Source organism: Silurus meridionalis, chromosome 9 (assembly GCF_014805685.1).
Source record: "Silurus meridionalis isolate SWU-2019-XX chromosome 9, ASM1480568v1, whole genome shotgun sequence".
Lineage (NCBI taxonomy): Eukaryota > Metazoa > Chordata > Actinopteri > Siluriformes > Siluridae > Silurus > Silurus meridionalis.
In genome coordinates this window covers 13,993,661-14,010,094 of record NC_060892.1, presented here as the reverse complement: position 1 = coordinate 14,010,094, position 16,434 = coordinate 13,993,661, and the positions used below count along the sequence as shown (strand labels likewise).

Here is a 16,434-nt window from a genome sequence, read left to right as displayed (position 1 = left end):
ACACAGATTTGTGAACAATATTTGAGAAAAATAGGCCTTGAGTTCAGCTCATGAAAAATGGGGGCAAAAACAAAAGTCTTGCACATATAATTTTGTTCAGTGTATATAAAGAGTAGAAGAGCATTTATTTCTCACATACATTACAGCACAGTGAAATTTTTTCTTCGCATATGTCAGCTTGCTCAGAAGCTGGCGTCAACCATGATACAGAGCCTCTTAAGCACAGAGGGTTAAGGGCCTCAATCAAGGGCCCAAGAGTGGCAGCTTAGCAATATATATATATATATATATATATATATATATATATATAAATATATATATATATATAAATCTAATCCATGCTCCTGCTCCGCTCCCATCTTCTCTCCAGTGCGGAATATGAAATGACTGCTGCTGCTCAATCTTATCTACTGATTCCCCCAGCCAATCAGTGACGCCGGTCGGGTGTCAGCCCTGTGCGTAGTCCAATGAGAACAGTCGCTGAACTGCAGATTTGCGCGAGCAAAGCACGAGGGCGCTCTCGCGCATAAGTGTGTGCTTGTTAGGCTGGCTCTATGTTGCCATATTCTGTGGATTAATGCATTAAATATAAATCAAATAAAAAATAAATAGTTACAAAAATTATTATCTTTATTGATGTATAGGACGTCGTATTGAATTTTATTAAGGAAACATTTTCTTCCACTGAGCATTTTTTTCTTTTACATTGTTGTTTCATTTTGGCACATTTGTATTATTATAATTATTAATATTACTATAATAATTATTATTATTATATATGTAATATAAGTGAAACGAGAAACGTGAGTGCGCATGCGCAGGATGCCCCGCAGAATGCCCCGTTCTCTAGGACAAGTACGACACCAACACGTCCAATCTGGCAACACAGAGCTTGGAGCTTCTCGGCAAACATCAGCGAGCCTCACACGCAGTGCTGCCGACCAACCGACCGACTGTGCGCGCGCTCTCACGCTCTCCGACTCTTCGGCTTTCCGCTGAATCGTCCCTCCCCGCTGCGGCGTTATTCCCCTGGTTTGCTTTTTGTTGGTTGTTTTTTTTACGAGCATGTCGCTGATGGAGGACTACGCGGAGGAGGAGTACGAACGCGCGCCCAAGCGTCTGAAAACATCGGAGGTGGAGGAAGGAGAGGAGCTGGAGGAAGGAGAGGACTCGGACTCAGCATCCGCCGGGCTGCTAGGAGACGAGGAGGAGGAGGACACGCGCCGCTCTGGAGGGAAGGACCGGGCCCGGTGGAGCAGCGCGACCTATACCACCAAAGCGGTTCGGAAGGTGAGACAAAGAGGGGGTGAAAAAGACTGCTCGAGATTTTTTTTAGGGTGTGTGAATGAGTGTGTGCGCGCGCGCGGAAAACGGCAGGTGATAACGCCTGCCGTAACCAAACGCAAAAAGCATAATTAAGCCTGGTGTGGATTAATAGCGCGCGCCATCCATCGTTATAACGTCACGTTCTTCGGAACACGATTGGAGTAAGGAAATGCTGAAATAACATTCGAGCAATCAATCCCGTGCGAAAAAAATAACAAGAAGAAAAGATGAAGCAAGTGTGCAAGCCACCAGAAGGGCTTTTCTTTCATTATTTACGGCCCTCTGGAGTTCTCTCGATCGGACGCAACTCGATCAGCGTGCAACCTCGCGGCATCTGATCTTGGTAGAGAGATAGAGAAGAGATGAAACGTGTCCGGATGTGGTCCGACTTTTGCATAACGTTTTTTTTGCATTAGGTCTGTGTGCGGCTCTGGGACGTCTTAAACGAGGAGATCAAAAGGAGCCGACGCTTAAGGGGATACACGTGATAAATCTTGCGCTCCGAATCACTGCACGTTTTGTTTTTGTTTTCTTTACGTTAGGGGAAGCATCGGATGCTGTATGATAGATGGGTGTTATGAATCTCAGTTCACACAGAAAGTCTTGAAATGGTCAATATGATCAATCCCCATACTACATTCCAGTACGATATTAAGAGACTCGTCATGTGACCTTTGAAAGTAACACATCCTGTGACCTCTGTTCCAGCACTCGGACTGTACAGCATGTTAGATTGCTTGTCTATGATGAAGTTCACACTGCGAGCTTTATTGCACAAGTGTGCCTCAGATTAGATCTGTCCAGCTTGACAGTTTACTTCTGTAGGGGAAAAAAAACAGCATCGCACATCACTTGTGGTATTTAGTTTCCCTGTTTTGCCACATGCTCTTTATTTTTCGACAACATTGTCACCATGTGTGTCATGCTGGCGCTTGACTATTGCTTGAGCAGTTGTTTTTCTAATATAGTTTTTTTCCAGTTTTGTTCAGTTGATTGATTTCCCTAATCGTTTTATTGAATACAGTGCCATAAAGGCTCATTCATGGGACATAAACACGTCCGAGTGCTACATCTTTACATTTATAGAGCAACCCATTAGTATCGAATTCTTTCTTAAGTAAAATATTTATGTTCTGAACAATAAATAATAGTAAGTAAACTCGGATGTGCACATTTGCGGCCTTAATGTTTGGAAGTAACATCGCCTGTGTCGGGTTGTATGAGTTGTATCAGTATGTAAAAAGCTGCATAAGGTCATAATCAGTGTGTTTAGTGTGAGGTTATTGAGAAATACATTTGACGTGCTACAGAGCTCCTTAGCACATGCTCAGTGAGCGTTACTGTAGAGTTCACATTGAGGCTCAGGGGTCTTAGAGTTTCTCACACACACACACACACACACACACACACACACACACACACACACACACACACACACAGGCATAATACCCTCAGCTAATGGCTCAAAATGATGCATACTTATACATCTCTAATGCTAAAATGAGTAAGTTAGTCACTCCCATTTACTGATCCACCAGTTATTGTGAATCTAATTCACACACAGATCTAGCGATCAAGATGTAATGGCTTGGCTCAAGGCCCCAGCATCGCCAGGCTCGCCGACTGGGATCTGAGCTAACATTCCTGCTTCATCTCCTCTCTCACTATCACTCTCTCTCTGTCAGCCGTCTGCACTGTGGCTCTTTATCCTTGTTTATGTCTCTTTTATTGACGTTTGGAAAGTAAAGCGAGAGTCACAACAAAGAAACGCCTCTCCACTCGTGCTCCGTGTGGCTCCCCGAGGAATGGAAAACATTATTTTCGGGTCAGAGATATGAAAAGAGAAATGTTTTTTTATTGTACAGATTTTACAGATCAGACCAAAAGCAGGGCAGGGGGTGCAGGTGGGTGGTTGTAATCCGAAAATATTCGACAAGAAAAACATATTTGGAGCTGTGAATCATGGGTCGGAGATAGCAAGGCGGTTGTAGATTCAGTTTGCGCCTTTCATCTGCCCACTTTTTGTGTGAGTGCAAATGGGAGTGGAATGAGAGTGCAGTGAGCAAGATGCTGCATCGTTCAAACCCCCCCTCGTGACTGTGACTCTCTCAGCTTCTCGGTCCCTCTTTGTTGGATGGTTCTAGGATGGCACGGATGACTAACAAACGATTGAGCGAGCCGTTTTCCTCAATGCTCGTGTGCACGGCCTGACAGACCGTCGATCACTTATAAGAAAAGAGACACCAGTGCATCCTGATACCACCATAGAAAATATAAATAAATTACCATAACAAATATTTATAGTATTAATAATATTAAAGGAAACACAGCTACACCTGTCATCATACTCGCATTAAACACTGAGTGGTAAATATTTGAGTTCATAATCTCAGAAGATTCAAATTCACACTCGTAAATATATGCAGTCCTGGTTTGGTTTGAATGAAATGTTTTTCTATAACCTCGTTCATTTATTGTAGAGTAAATATTTTGCATCCTACCCTAGTTACTTTCACTTAATGTGCCTTGTAGTGTAGAAAACAAGATTTAGTGTGTTGATTATTTATAAGTTTTTTTTGTTGTGGTCCATAATTTATGATCTCATAACCTCTTTGTTTTGTAGTAATTGTTTTAAATAATGAAGTTAAATATTTGTGTTCAAAATATTGCAATATTGCATTTACCTCTCCTAGTTATCATGATTACATTCCTATTTCGTTAGGCATTGTTTATAATTATTTAATTGCTATAATCAAATAAAAAAATACTGTTACTTCAATGAAAATCTACAAAAGTACAAGTAAAAAGTAGCTCATTTAAAATGTACTCAGAGTAAAACTTACACTTTTTTTTAACAGGGAGGATTCTTGTGTCAAAAATCTCGAATTAATTGTTTAAATAAAGAACACCTTTACAGATTAAAGTGCACTTACAAAAAATAAAAACTACAGCCCATGACTTGAGTCTAATGTGAGTTATGCACTCACATTGCAAAATGCAGATTCAGAATTCAAACAGTGAGCGACGAAATTTTTGCATTTCAGCTGGGTCTGCATCACTGGCGTCTTTCTTTTCCGTCTCCATCTTTCTTTCTCGTGAGTTTAGTGTGTTTGTTCTCTGCCCATCAATCAATCAGTGTGACACAATTCTTTCCCCCTTGCAATATTTTGATTATAATTTTTTTTTACGCTGTAACGGATTTGATTTAAAATGTATTTCAGTTTAATACCTCAAACAAAACATACTTAAGCAGAAGTAGAAATACAGATTTAAAAAAACTACTTTAAAAAGTAGAATTACAAAAACAACCACTTAATTACAATAACGCGAGCAAACGTAATTCGTTACATTCCGCCTCTGGTATTTATGGAAAGCCATTAAAGATCATATGCATATTTGTAATTCATTTATTATAAACTCATTGGTAACAACTCTAAAGAAATCCAACCCAGCTGTTACGTTATAATAGTTCTTCTTTATTTTATTAAAGAAAACTATTGTCAGACTGATTTATAATATGTTGTAAACACGACTTCACATAATGACAATTCATAACGTTTAAAATTAGCTTGGTTGTTTATGCATCTTTTTAAATAATCATTATAATGTGTATAACGGCTTATTTGAACATTAAACATTATAATATGAATATTATATTTAATTAAAAAATTACTTTGATAGAAAGTGTAAACTTTTTTTCTCACACATGACACACTACGCATGATTATTGTGCATGATTACACAGACTATATTTCATAGACAACTAAATTTCCATTACGTTATCAGTTATCAGAGAGAGAGTGTCTTCATAATGATTTGCAGTATTAAGGTTTTTGATTAATCACAAAGATCTCAAATTTATTTTGCCACTAGCTTTTGAAATCTCGGATCTATACCATCAAATCTGTTTTCTAAACTTAAAACGAGTACATTTTTCTTTGAGGCGTTGCTCTACTTTCAGAAATTGATCAAAAACAACAAGAAAATATAATTGCATTTAACTTTTCTGTCACGTTCCTGCTTAAAAAACTAGGCCACCCTGTTCCACAAATCTCCCTGCTTACTCCAAACAGCATGGCACTCGTGGAAATAATGTTTTTTTTTGCCATGTAAGCACTATTCATATGGTATTAGTTTTTCAGCACAATGCCACTCATGTTTAAACAGCTATGAATTTTCATGCTAAGCAAATTTCTAGCAATTTTCTTTTTTTTCTCGACAAACTCGCATCATACATGGTGGAGAAATCTAATTATTGAATCATGAATTTGTTTACAGAAATCTATAGTCAATATCGTGGCGTATGCGAATATAAAATGAGGCTTTATTGACAATCCGTAGCTGTACTGTACTCGTGCTTTAATGACTGGCTTATTCAGGCATTTTTTTTTAATTTTCATTAATGAGATCTAAGTAAACATAGTGTGGATCAATTAGATGTTTGAGAGTGTGTTCAAAAGCATCTGTGATTGTCTGGTTCGAGAAAGATAAAAAAAAAAAAGAACTCTGGGTGTACAGTATATGCAGAAACATAATACATAGGAGAAAGGAGAGAAAGATTGATATGGAGTTATCTATCTATCTATCTATCTATCTATCTATCTATCTATCTATCTATCTATCTATCTATCTATCTATCTATCTATCTATCTATCTATCTATCTATATGTGTGTGTATATATATATATATATATATATATATATATATATATATATATATATATAAATATAGAGTGAGAGAGAGAGAGAGAGAGAGAGAGAGAAAGAGAGAGAGAAAGAGAGATCGATACGGATTCTATATGTGGTGATGCCTCTCATGTCGGACGAATTAGAATTAGCTGTGGTCTCTGGAGCTCAACACTCAACAAAAATAAAGTGTGTTGTATTTTTTAATATGCTTTTCTTTTTGCCTATTTTAATAACCCACTGTCTGACTTTGATGCATCTTGGCATCTCTTGCCCCCTGCTGCCGAACTGACAAAACTGTGAACATCTTGGTTTTTCTCTTTAAATTAGAGATTTAAATGAAGAAATTGAAACAGAGCATTTTTTATGGGGTCGACTTGCACCATACAAATATTTCATACGTTTTCTCTCTTTCTGTTCAACACAAAGCATTTGTAGTTTATGCATAATTGCATTTCAAAGTTATAACAAGCTTATTTACAGAAGTTTATTTACAGTCCCAACTTCAGATGACCGTGTTATAGTTCATAGTTAATAGTTCATTCATTTAAACAAAGAATTTAAAGGAAAGAAAAAATTTCAGATTTTCGTGTTTTATAGTGCATGACATTTTAAAGTTCTGTGCTATGTGTTGTTCCATAGATTTATAATCATTAATAGATAATATATACGTTGTTATATTATAATAACAAAACCAAGACGGCATGAAAGAATTTGTTTAATAACAGCTGTTTAGAAATTGTAATTTGAATCAATCATTGTGGCAGTTTGTATTAAAATATTTGCCTGAAACAGCCTGAGTGACATGTGGGTTAAAACACAGCAGCACTGAAACACTTAATGAGTCTGCAGGAAGCAGGGTGGACCAGGTCGTGAAATTAACTATTGATTTAAGGCCAGTGATGTGCACGCTTCAGATGCACAGATATGATGGGCTGCAGTAGGGCTTCCTACCCCTTTCTTCTGAGGAGCTCATTATGACACTGGAGAATGAAAATGATGGAATGATTTTGTTTTCACCTTACAGGCGCTGTGGGACTGACATTAAATATATAGATCAGGTGAATATATTTACGCATTGTAGACATGTCACGTCTCTGTGTCAAACTAGTCTATTAGGGGATGGACGCGCATCATAGATCTGTGTTTAAATGGCCTGAAATAGGTTCACATCCATTTCTATTGCCCTTCCATCCATATAAAACAGAGAGGGTTTCTGCAAACAATCGAATACTTCAATAGACCCACAAAACACGTAATTACAGAGAGAGTTACCTTCATTTTATGAAATTGATTTCCAACGGAACTTGTTTAACTATTACTGCGAACAAATATAACATTTCTGAAAAGTCCTAGCAATCTACTTTTAAAGGTTCTAGGTTAAAAGGATAATTAGAAATTATTATTATTATTATCGATTCTGTTTGGTCAGAAGGTGCTGATTAATTTTCTTCATCATCAATGTCTGATTTTAGTGCTGGCTGCAAATCACACGTTTACATTAATGTGCTCGTTCCTATGCATTTCTGTTTCCATAGCAACAGCTAATTCACTGTGGATTTAAGGTGAAAGCACCACATTATCTAAGGCTATGTCCACAATAAGGCACGCATAGATCTAAAAACATTTTTATTTTAAAACGCACTACACTCATGTTTTTAAATGTCTTCCAAAAACTGCGGGTCCACACTGAAATGTTTAAAAATGCTCACATCACGATACTGCAACATGTATAGGAAACTTTGGCCTGAGTCATTTTCGTTCAGGTCGAGTTTTTTAAATGGATAAATGAAAAGTGTAATTGTTGAAGATTTCTTTTACTTGTTATAATTGATAAATGAAGGCTATCAAGTTGTTTGTTTAGAGTAAAATGGGTCACCTTGCTGCATGACATGCCTAAAAATATTGTCATTTTTTGATTTCTCGGTTCCAGCGTTTTCAAATGTATCCAGTATTTACTTTTTTTTTAAGCTTCTGGTTTACTGCACAAAAAAACACCATTTTAGTGTGGACAGAAGACCATAGCGTAGAAAAAAAGTTGCCCAAGGTTCATTACAAAGCTTTTAAAATGTTGCTATTTAACAACAAGAAGCTTAAAAACACCACCCAAATAAAGATTATTTATATTAAAGAATTTATGAAAAAGTATCAGCATTTGTGAAAAGGAACTTTTCAGGACAGGGTTTTTTTTATTAACTGGAACAGCTGTTATAACATAAGTGGTACCAGGAGCTAGCATGTTTTCTGACACTAAATTCAGACTATAAATGTATGGTGTGCTCTTCTTGAATAAAAAACCTTGTAGTTTTTGGCACATTGTTGTGGTACACGAGGAGTAAAACAATTAAATCCATTGGGTTATTGGAAACCAATCAACTCATGGTGGTTATTATTCTGTAATATGTTATAGCATTGTTGTTTATTTTCCTGTAGCAGCACACCGTGTACATGTGTTATTACAAAAAAAAGTGTCCTTTGTGTTGCTGTGTTGGTTACAATAATAAGTGTTGCAAGAACTCTTTCTGATGAAATCAGTGGTAATGTGATATAAAGGTCAGAATTGTAGAAAAAGATAAATTTTGCAACAAACAGATCTTCCTGGTTCAGCAAAAGTGTTTGGATGTTTTATTGAGACATGAGTTAATATCAGTAAATTAATGTCTTAGATGTATTGAGTCTTAAGGCATCTTACGTCATGTTTAAGGTATCTTCTGTAAATGGAAGTATTTTTAAGTACTTTTGTGTGTGTGTGTGTGTGTGTGTGTGTGTGTGTGTGTGTGTATGTGTGTGTGTGTGTGTTTTGCAATCACCTTTAATTTTCTAATGTGCAGGTGCTAAGCTGTGTGTTTCCTCTTGTCATTGTCTACTCTGTGTGTGTGTGTGTGTGTGTGTGTGTGTGTGTGTGTGTGTGTGATCTTTATCAAAGGAAAACCTACTAACTATAGTGTTTTGCCTAATGATAATTGCAACACGTCAGTGTGCAAAATGTAACTCATTCATACTGAAGAAACAATTTTCTCACCAAACACGATTAGTAAACGTCATGACATTCTCAGTAATTCTGTTCAGGACCCGAAAAACCGCTGTTCTAACTGTCGTACCACATAAAGCTAATTAAATGTACACCGGCATGCTTTGCAAAAATGTAGAAATGAAACAACTGCGTATCCAAATGAATCAGACTCAAACAGAAATATGACACATCGCTTCCTCATCTTTTAGCATGATGCATTGTTAGCTGTCCTGCTGGGCCTTATTTCAGATCTCGTTTCTCAGCCATGTTTAGATACCTTTTAATGCCAAGTTAGTGAGATGTGTGATCTAAAGCTGCCAGCCAGACACAGTGCATCAGCCATAAGACCACAGATAATTGCTACTTCTTTTTTTTTTTAAATAAAGCTGAGGCTTGAAACTAAACAGAATTCACTTTGGCTAGCGTCATTCAGATTCTTACATGCTGCATCTGAAACTCGAACTTCAGCTAGCTGCTTTGCCTCAAACTACTCGCGTTAATTTCTGACAAACCAAAACCAAGTTATTGTACATTTTCAAACGATCATAATGACATGTTAATTATTGTGTTCTATGATTTTTGCATGCCTGCAATCCATCAACCAATTTTTGCACCACATAGGTTCACGCTGTTGTTAGAATGTCAATTATCAATGCTATAAATTGCTCATCTACAGTCCTGTTATTTGTTTGTTACCCTATTATTGTCACCTGTTTAGCCGTCAATTCGTTTGCCTTGTTTTGTCTGTTTTGTGTTTTTACCTTTGCCTGTGTCTCGAAGTTTAAGTATGAATGATCCTATTTTGATGTGGCCTGCCTGTGTGACAGCCGCTATTGGCACTGATTGTGATTCTTGAATTTGCCCTCACGTCCTGCTTCACTCACCTTATTCTACACCTTCACTGAGCTGTTCCTCTATTCATGGTTGGAAATTATTTTTTTGGAAACGATTATGTAACTTAGATAGGTAAGGTTTACTATGCTAACGTTGAGAAAATACCAAATTGTTATTAAAAATAATTGATAGGCATGTTTGTTAATGTTCTGACATTATACATCAGTATTTCTCAGAGATGGGAAGTAATGAAGTACAAATACTTTGTTAATGATTTTAATTTCACTTATAAAATTTTTGACACAAAATCTGTACTTTCTACTTCTTATATTTTTAAACCAGGCTTGTTACTTTTGTTTTAATCTATTTGGTGACATGATCAATATTTTTTTCTTCTTATTGTGCACCGTTTTCAGCCCATCAACCTATTTCTTGTCATTGCACGCCTTTTTCAACCTACAACTGGTGTATCATTTGCTGGCTATCATGCACCACAGATGTAGGCTAGTTTAGGAAGCTAACAACAAGCAAGGCAGAAGGCAACAAGTATGGCTGACGTGGATGAAACAGAGGTAGTCAGTGATATAAACATAACTGAGAACAGAGACATTCTTGATCACCTGATCATCATCTCTGCTCTGCTCGTGTTCTATATGGTGGCAGCCTGGATACATTTTGAGATGTGAAGTGTAGTCACTACTTCAAATTTTACCAGAGTCTTTTAAAAATTCTACTTAAGTGTATATGTATATATGTATATCTTTGTATTGAGTGCATCGTGGTGTTACACACTGTGAAGCTGGAGCTTTCTGAAAAATGCTGTTATAATCATATTTTCTCTTTCAACTGTTCTCAGTTCAGACAGTCTTTTTGGGAGAAGAGAAAATGAAATTGGTGCACAACCAAAGTAACACTTCCCTAATGGTCATAATTTTAATAAAGCTTGGGATTAATTCTTAAAGGAAACTTCACAAAGGGTAAGTTTAGTATTGGGACTGGGGTTTGTAGCATTTGCATCTTTTAGCAGAACCAAAACAACTTGACTTGAACTCGTGTTTGTTCAATTCATGTGAATTCTTAAAATCTTTTTATTTCTTACTAGAAATTTAACATTTAGGGAAATGGTGGTAGAAGTATTAAGAGGAAGTTATCTGGCCTTGTCATACAAAACATATAAGACTTATTGCAAGTCCACAACTATCTCTTGAGAAAAAAACGGGGCATTTATATTCTTTCTTTGTCCAAATCTTTGCACAAAAATCTGCAGGTACAGTGAAAGTACAGGAAAGTATTTACAGCGCTTCACTTTTTCCATATTTTGTTATGTTACAGCCTTATTCTAAAATGGATTCAATTTATTATTTTCTTCAAATATCTACAAATGATACCCCATAATAACAATATAAAGAAGTTTGTTTTAAATTTTTGCAAATTTACTACAAATAAAATAAAATAAAAATATTGCATCTACATAAGTATTCACAGCCTTAGCTATGTTGACAGCCAAAGCACTATACTTTGTTGTAGCACCTTTGGCACCAAGTTCAGCCTCGGGTCTTTTTGCGTATGATGCTACAAGCTTGGTGCTCCTATTTTTGGGCACTTTCTCTAATTCTTCATTGCAGAACCTCTCAAGCTCCATTAGGTTGGATGGGGAGCGTCAGTGCACAGCCATTTTCAGATCTCTTCACAGATGTTTAATCGGTTGCAAGCCTGGGCTCTGGCTGGGCCACTCAAGGAATAGATTGTGGTGTAGCCACACCTTTGTTATTGTGGCTGTGTGCTTAGGGTTGTTGTCCTGTTGAAAAATGAACCATTGCCCCAGTCTGAGGTCCAGAGCGCTCTGGAGCAGGTTTTCATCAAGATGTCTCTCTACATTGCTGCATTAATCTTTTCCTCGATCCTGTTTTGTCTCCCACTTTCTGATGCTAAAAAAACATCCCCACAGCATGATGCTGCCACCACCATGCTTCACTGTAGGGATGGTATTTGCGATGAGCGATGCCTGTTTTTTTCCAGACATGACGGTTGGCATTCAGGCCAAAGAGTTTAACATTTTTGTTTCTCATGGTCTGAGAGTCTTCCAGGTGCCTTTGGCAAACTCCAGGTCGGTTTCATGCACCTTTTACTGCAGTGGTACAGTGGTTTCCTTCTACCATACAGTCTTGGTTGGTGGAGTGCTGCAGAGATGGTTGTTCTTCTGGAAGGTTGTTCTCTCTCCACATAGAAAAGCTGGAGCTCTTTCAGAATGACCATCGGGTTCTTGGTCACATTTCCAACTAAGGCCTTTCTCTCCCGATCGCTCTGTTTGCTCAGTTTTACGGATGATTGAGTTCACTGTGCTTTTTTTTTTGTACCCTGTCCCAGATATGTGCTGAGTTTACCACAGGTAAATTGTAGAAACGTCTCCAGGATGATCAGTGGAAACAGGATGCACCTGGGCTCAATTTTGAGTGTCTTGGCAAAGGCTGTGAATACATGATTTTACATTTTTTTATTTTTACAAAATTTGCAAAGATTTCAAACAAACTTCTTTGACGTTGTTATTATGGGGTATTGTTTGTAGAATTTTGAGGAAAAAAATGAATTTAATCTATTTTAGAATAAGACTGTAACATAACAAAATGTGGGAAAAGTGAAACGCTGTGAATACTTCCTAAATTCACTGTATGTTTTATGAAGCCTGCAAGCTTTTTAAATGCATGATGGTGTTGGAGATAGAGAACTATGGGCCAAATACTTATCAGATTTAGATACTGTACTGTTGATGCAGTATTGGTGCACACTGATACAGCTGAATAACTAACAAGCAATAAATAGCAGATGTACTATGCTACAGCACCACTATTAACTTAATATAGACCTCAATATGTTGTGTAGTATGTTCAGAGGACATCCTGACAGTGGTTTTTTAAGGTACTTGGACACATAATGTATGAAGCAGGTTTCGTGTGTGGTTTCAGTTTCAGACTTGCCTGACTGAAAGGTAAAAGCAGTTCATAGTGCAGCGTGTTTTACAGTCTGCTCGGAAATATTCACACAACACGAATGAGTTCACATGGATTCTTTTTTTTTATTCATATCTATTCAATTCTAAATTGACACATGGATTCTTTTTTTTAGATTAAATTCTATAAAATTTTTAATTGAGAATGTATCAACATATTGTGTTTCTGCAGTTTATTAGCTTCATGTTTGCACTTTAAGCTCTGTAAAGTGTAAAACACTAAGATCTAATTGATTAAATAGTTTTCTAAGGACATCAATAACTAAAGACATGAAATTATATCTAAGTCACATTTCCCAGGTCATGGTATGACATCTTTAAAGAAAAAGTAGCAAAGATTACTTGTATAAATATAATTTTAGCTTAGCTCATCTAGATTTACCATGAAAGTACTTGCTTAAGTATGAATTACAATTGTCTCTCAGAAATCCCATCAAGTTAGTTCAGGTTAGGTAGCACTTAAGATTTTTACCAATGAATGTTATCATAATTCTGATTTAAAAATTTAATCTCATAAATCCTGTTATTTAGCTATCTGGCTAGCCTTACCATTGAAGTATGAGAATATTCAGGATTTTGAAACAAAATCTACAAAACTATGAATTTGAATGTCATTCAGAAGTCCTGTCAGGTTAGCACATGTTAACCAGTACATTTGTTTGATCAGTAATACTACAGTATAGCTATTCATTAAAAAATATTTATCCAATAATTCCGTACAGGGTAGATTGGTGGCTAGTTTTACCAGTGACATGTATAAATATCCATAAGTATGAGTTTTTATTCTCAAAAATCCTGTCAGGTTTGCTGATCCTAACTATCTTAATAAGTTTATAATTGAAATGTAAAAATGTTCATTAATATGATTTAATATTGTCTCATTTTAATTGTTAACATATTAACTAGCTCAGTAGATACACCATTGAATGCTATGAATATTTACACATATAATTTAAATATTGTGTTAGTAATACTGTCATGTTATGGATGTTAGCTGGTTGATTAGCTTTGCTAGTGAATGGTTAGATAATCATAAGTATGATTCAAAGTTTTGATAATGTTAGATCACATTATCAACTTCATTAGCTTTTCCAGTGAAATGTATTAATCTTGTGTTTGCTAGCTAGCTAACTATTCAAAGGTATGACTTAACATTTCACTAAAAAATCCTAAAATTACTCTCAGTAGTCCTGACAGGTTAGCTCATGTTTGCAAGATAGCTATTTTTAACAGTGAAATGTTTTTATATTCTTCATTATGAGTTGGAATTACTTTCAGAAATCATATGAGGAATTCATGGTCGGTAGCTGGCCAACAAAATCTGGTCCAATGCAATGCCTTCATTATAGCTATAATCTTTTAATAATTAAATAATCAATTTTGTTGTCATTTTAGCACAATTTAACATAAGGCCTAGTAATTTGTTGTCATTAGTTCACATATTAGGACCAATAGGGACCATTGGGACATCATTAAACATCCATTCCTACCATGGATTCTTTAGTTTCATGATAATGATTAAATAATGTTTATGAACATGTAATATTTGAATGTTATTTACTGTGGAATCCTTAGAATTTCTGTGATGATGCCTGTTGTTTTTCTCGAAAGGTTTCTCACCTTTCCATATTTTCTTTTAAGCATCTGCCTTATCGTACAAGATCATGAGCTTTCAATAAACAATTGCTTAAAGTGTCCTGAGACAAACATTGTATTGTCTGGAAATGTTTTGAGTATTTATAGAGCACCCAGTGGCTCTGCAGACCATGCAGTTGTGTCTGGATTTTTTTTAATGCACTGCTGTCTGCAGAACAAAAATATTACAGAAGAATGTAATTGAGTTAATGCACGCGAATGAAATGGATGCTGTGTTCATACAAAAAGGGTTATCGTGCACGCTAAAGCTTTTGGCTTGCAGGAAATGTGCAGCATGTTTGCAGAAAAGTGCTTTTCCCGTTATCCAGAGTACAATCAGGCCAGAACGTGAGAAAAACATTTCATCAGCGGCTTGTTTATATTTCAGCAGATGTAGTGAATTTACATGCTCATTAGTACAAAGTGCTTAATATATATGTATATGATTTTTTCAATATATATAATAATTCCGGGTTCATATATATTTTATATATATTTTATGATTGTCATGTGATTCAATGTTTTTTTATTAATTGACAAAATCTAATTATGCTACTGTATTAAATAATTATGCATAAAGATCAACATAATTCATTTCAGCAAACAGTTTATAGTTTATATATAGTTTTTGGAACATAATATATATTTATAATATATAATAATATCATTAATAACAATATAATAATATTTTCTAATTATTTATTGATTTTAAACGAACACAAACATGTTGTTAGGCATTTAAGTTGTCAATGTTTAAACAGGTTTCCGTGTTGAAGGTGCACAGACTTCTGGACCGCAGCTGAGTGAGGTTTGATCATGGCCCCGACTTAGAGGTGGTTTAACACAGAAAAAAACAGACCAATTATATTTAAGTTCTCGTATCAGATGAGAAACATGTTCTGTGGATATATAATGTCCCTTTTAAGGAAATTGACTGTGTGTTTCTGCAAAGGAGTAGTGTAGTATAGTGCAGTGTGTGGTGCACTTGAAAACATTCCCACACATTTATGTACAAAAGAATCATGTAAAACAAATGGGGAAAAAATATTTGGAATAAATACCACACGTGGAAGGTTCATGTACTACAGGTGTCGTCCAATAGAAACACACTCCCTGCATCACACCTAAGACAGGTTGACATTCACTCTTGTTACCTCAAGTGACTTAAGTCCCGACATGCAACACAGGAACACATCAAGCTTGGTGCATGCTCTGATCTTGATCTTCGCCTTCACAGAGAAATCTTGAAAGGGCAGACTGCTCTGTGAAGTTCTGAAGGCTCGCTGCCTCCTGGCTGGCTGTCCTACTTAGCTACAATTTCTCTGACGCCGGCTAACGCTCAAACCTTGTCTGACATCAGAGGACTAATAGAAGCAGCAATTTATATTCCCAGCTTTCATCATTATTACCACCATCGTCATCATGCAAGAATCTTCGCCCCTTGTTTATTTTTTTTATACAAATGTTATCTAAGATGTTTATTTTTTGGTTTGGTAAAGAAAATTTCAGATTTTCAAATCTTGTATTCATTAAAATACAGTATTAAATACAAATACAGTACAAATGTACAAATACAGAAGTGTGACAAGCAAAACCTTCACGAGTTGCTTCAGATTCTCGAAGGTGCATAAAAAAACTTCCAGCATTTTAATTTTATTATTTTTCGTCATGTTCCAAAAAAGATTTGCCAAAAAAAATGTATATGCGTTGCCATTTTATTATAGGACTAGTAAATATATGTTAAAAATTTGTTATAAAATGTGTTATAATGTTGACCTTTTGTGCAATTGTTTTGACCAGTGAAAATCGCTTGGCAAAAATATGACGATCTCTCTTTCGGTTTTTCATTTTGAAAAAATATATATTTTTTAAATATCAGAGTATAATTCCATGAATTAAACTGTAATATTAACAGGTCTAGACAAATATTTCT

General features: G+C 35.9%; 1 protein-coding gene across 1 annotated transcript in view; it reads left to right on the top strand.

Annotated features, from left to right (window-relative positions):
* Positions 1 to 817: 817 nt before the first annotated feature.
* Positions 818 to 16,434, top strand: part of LOC124391251 (heterogeneous nuclear ribonucleoprotein L-like) — a 67,777-nt gene continuing 52,160 nt past the window's right edge. The window contains exon 1 of the mRNA XM_046857717.1: positions 818 to 1,290. Within this exon, the coding sequence (XP_046713673.1) occupies positions 1,066 to 1,290 (225 nt within the window). The 5' untranslated portion in view covers positions 818 to 1,065. The remainder of the gene's footprint in view (positions 1,291 to 16,434) is intronic.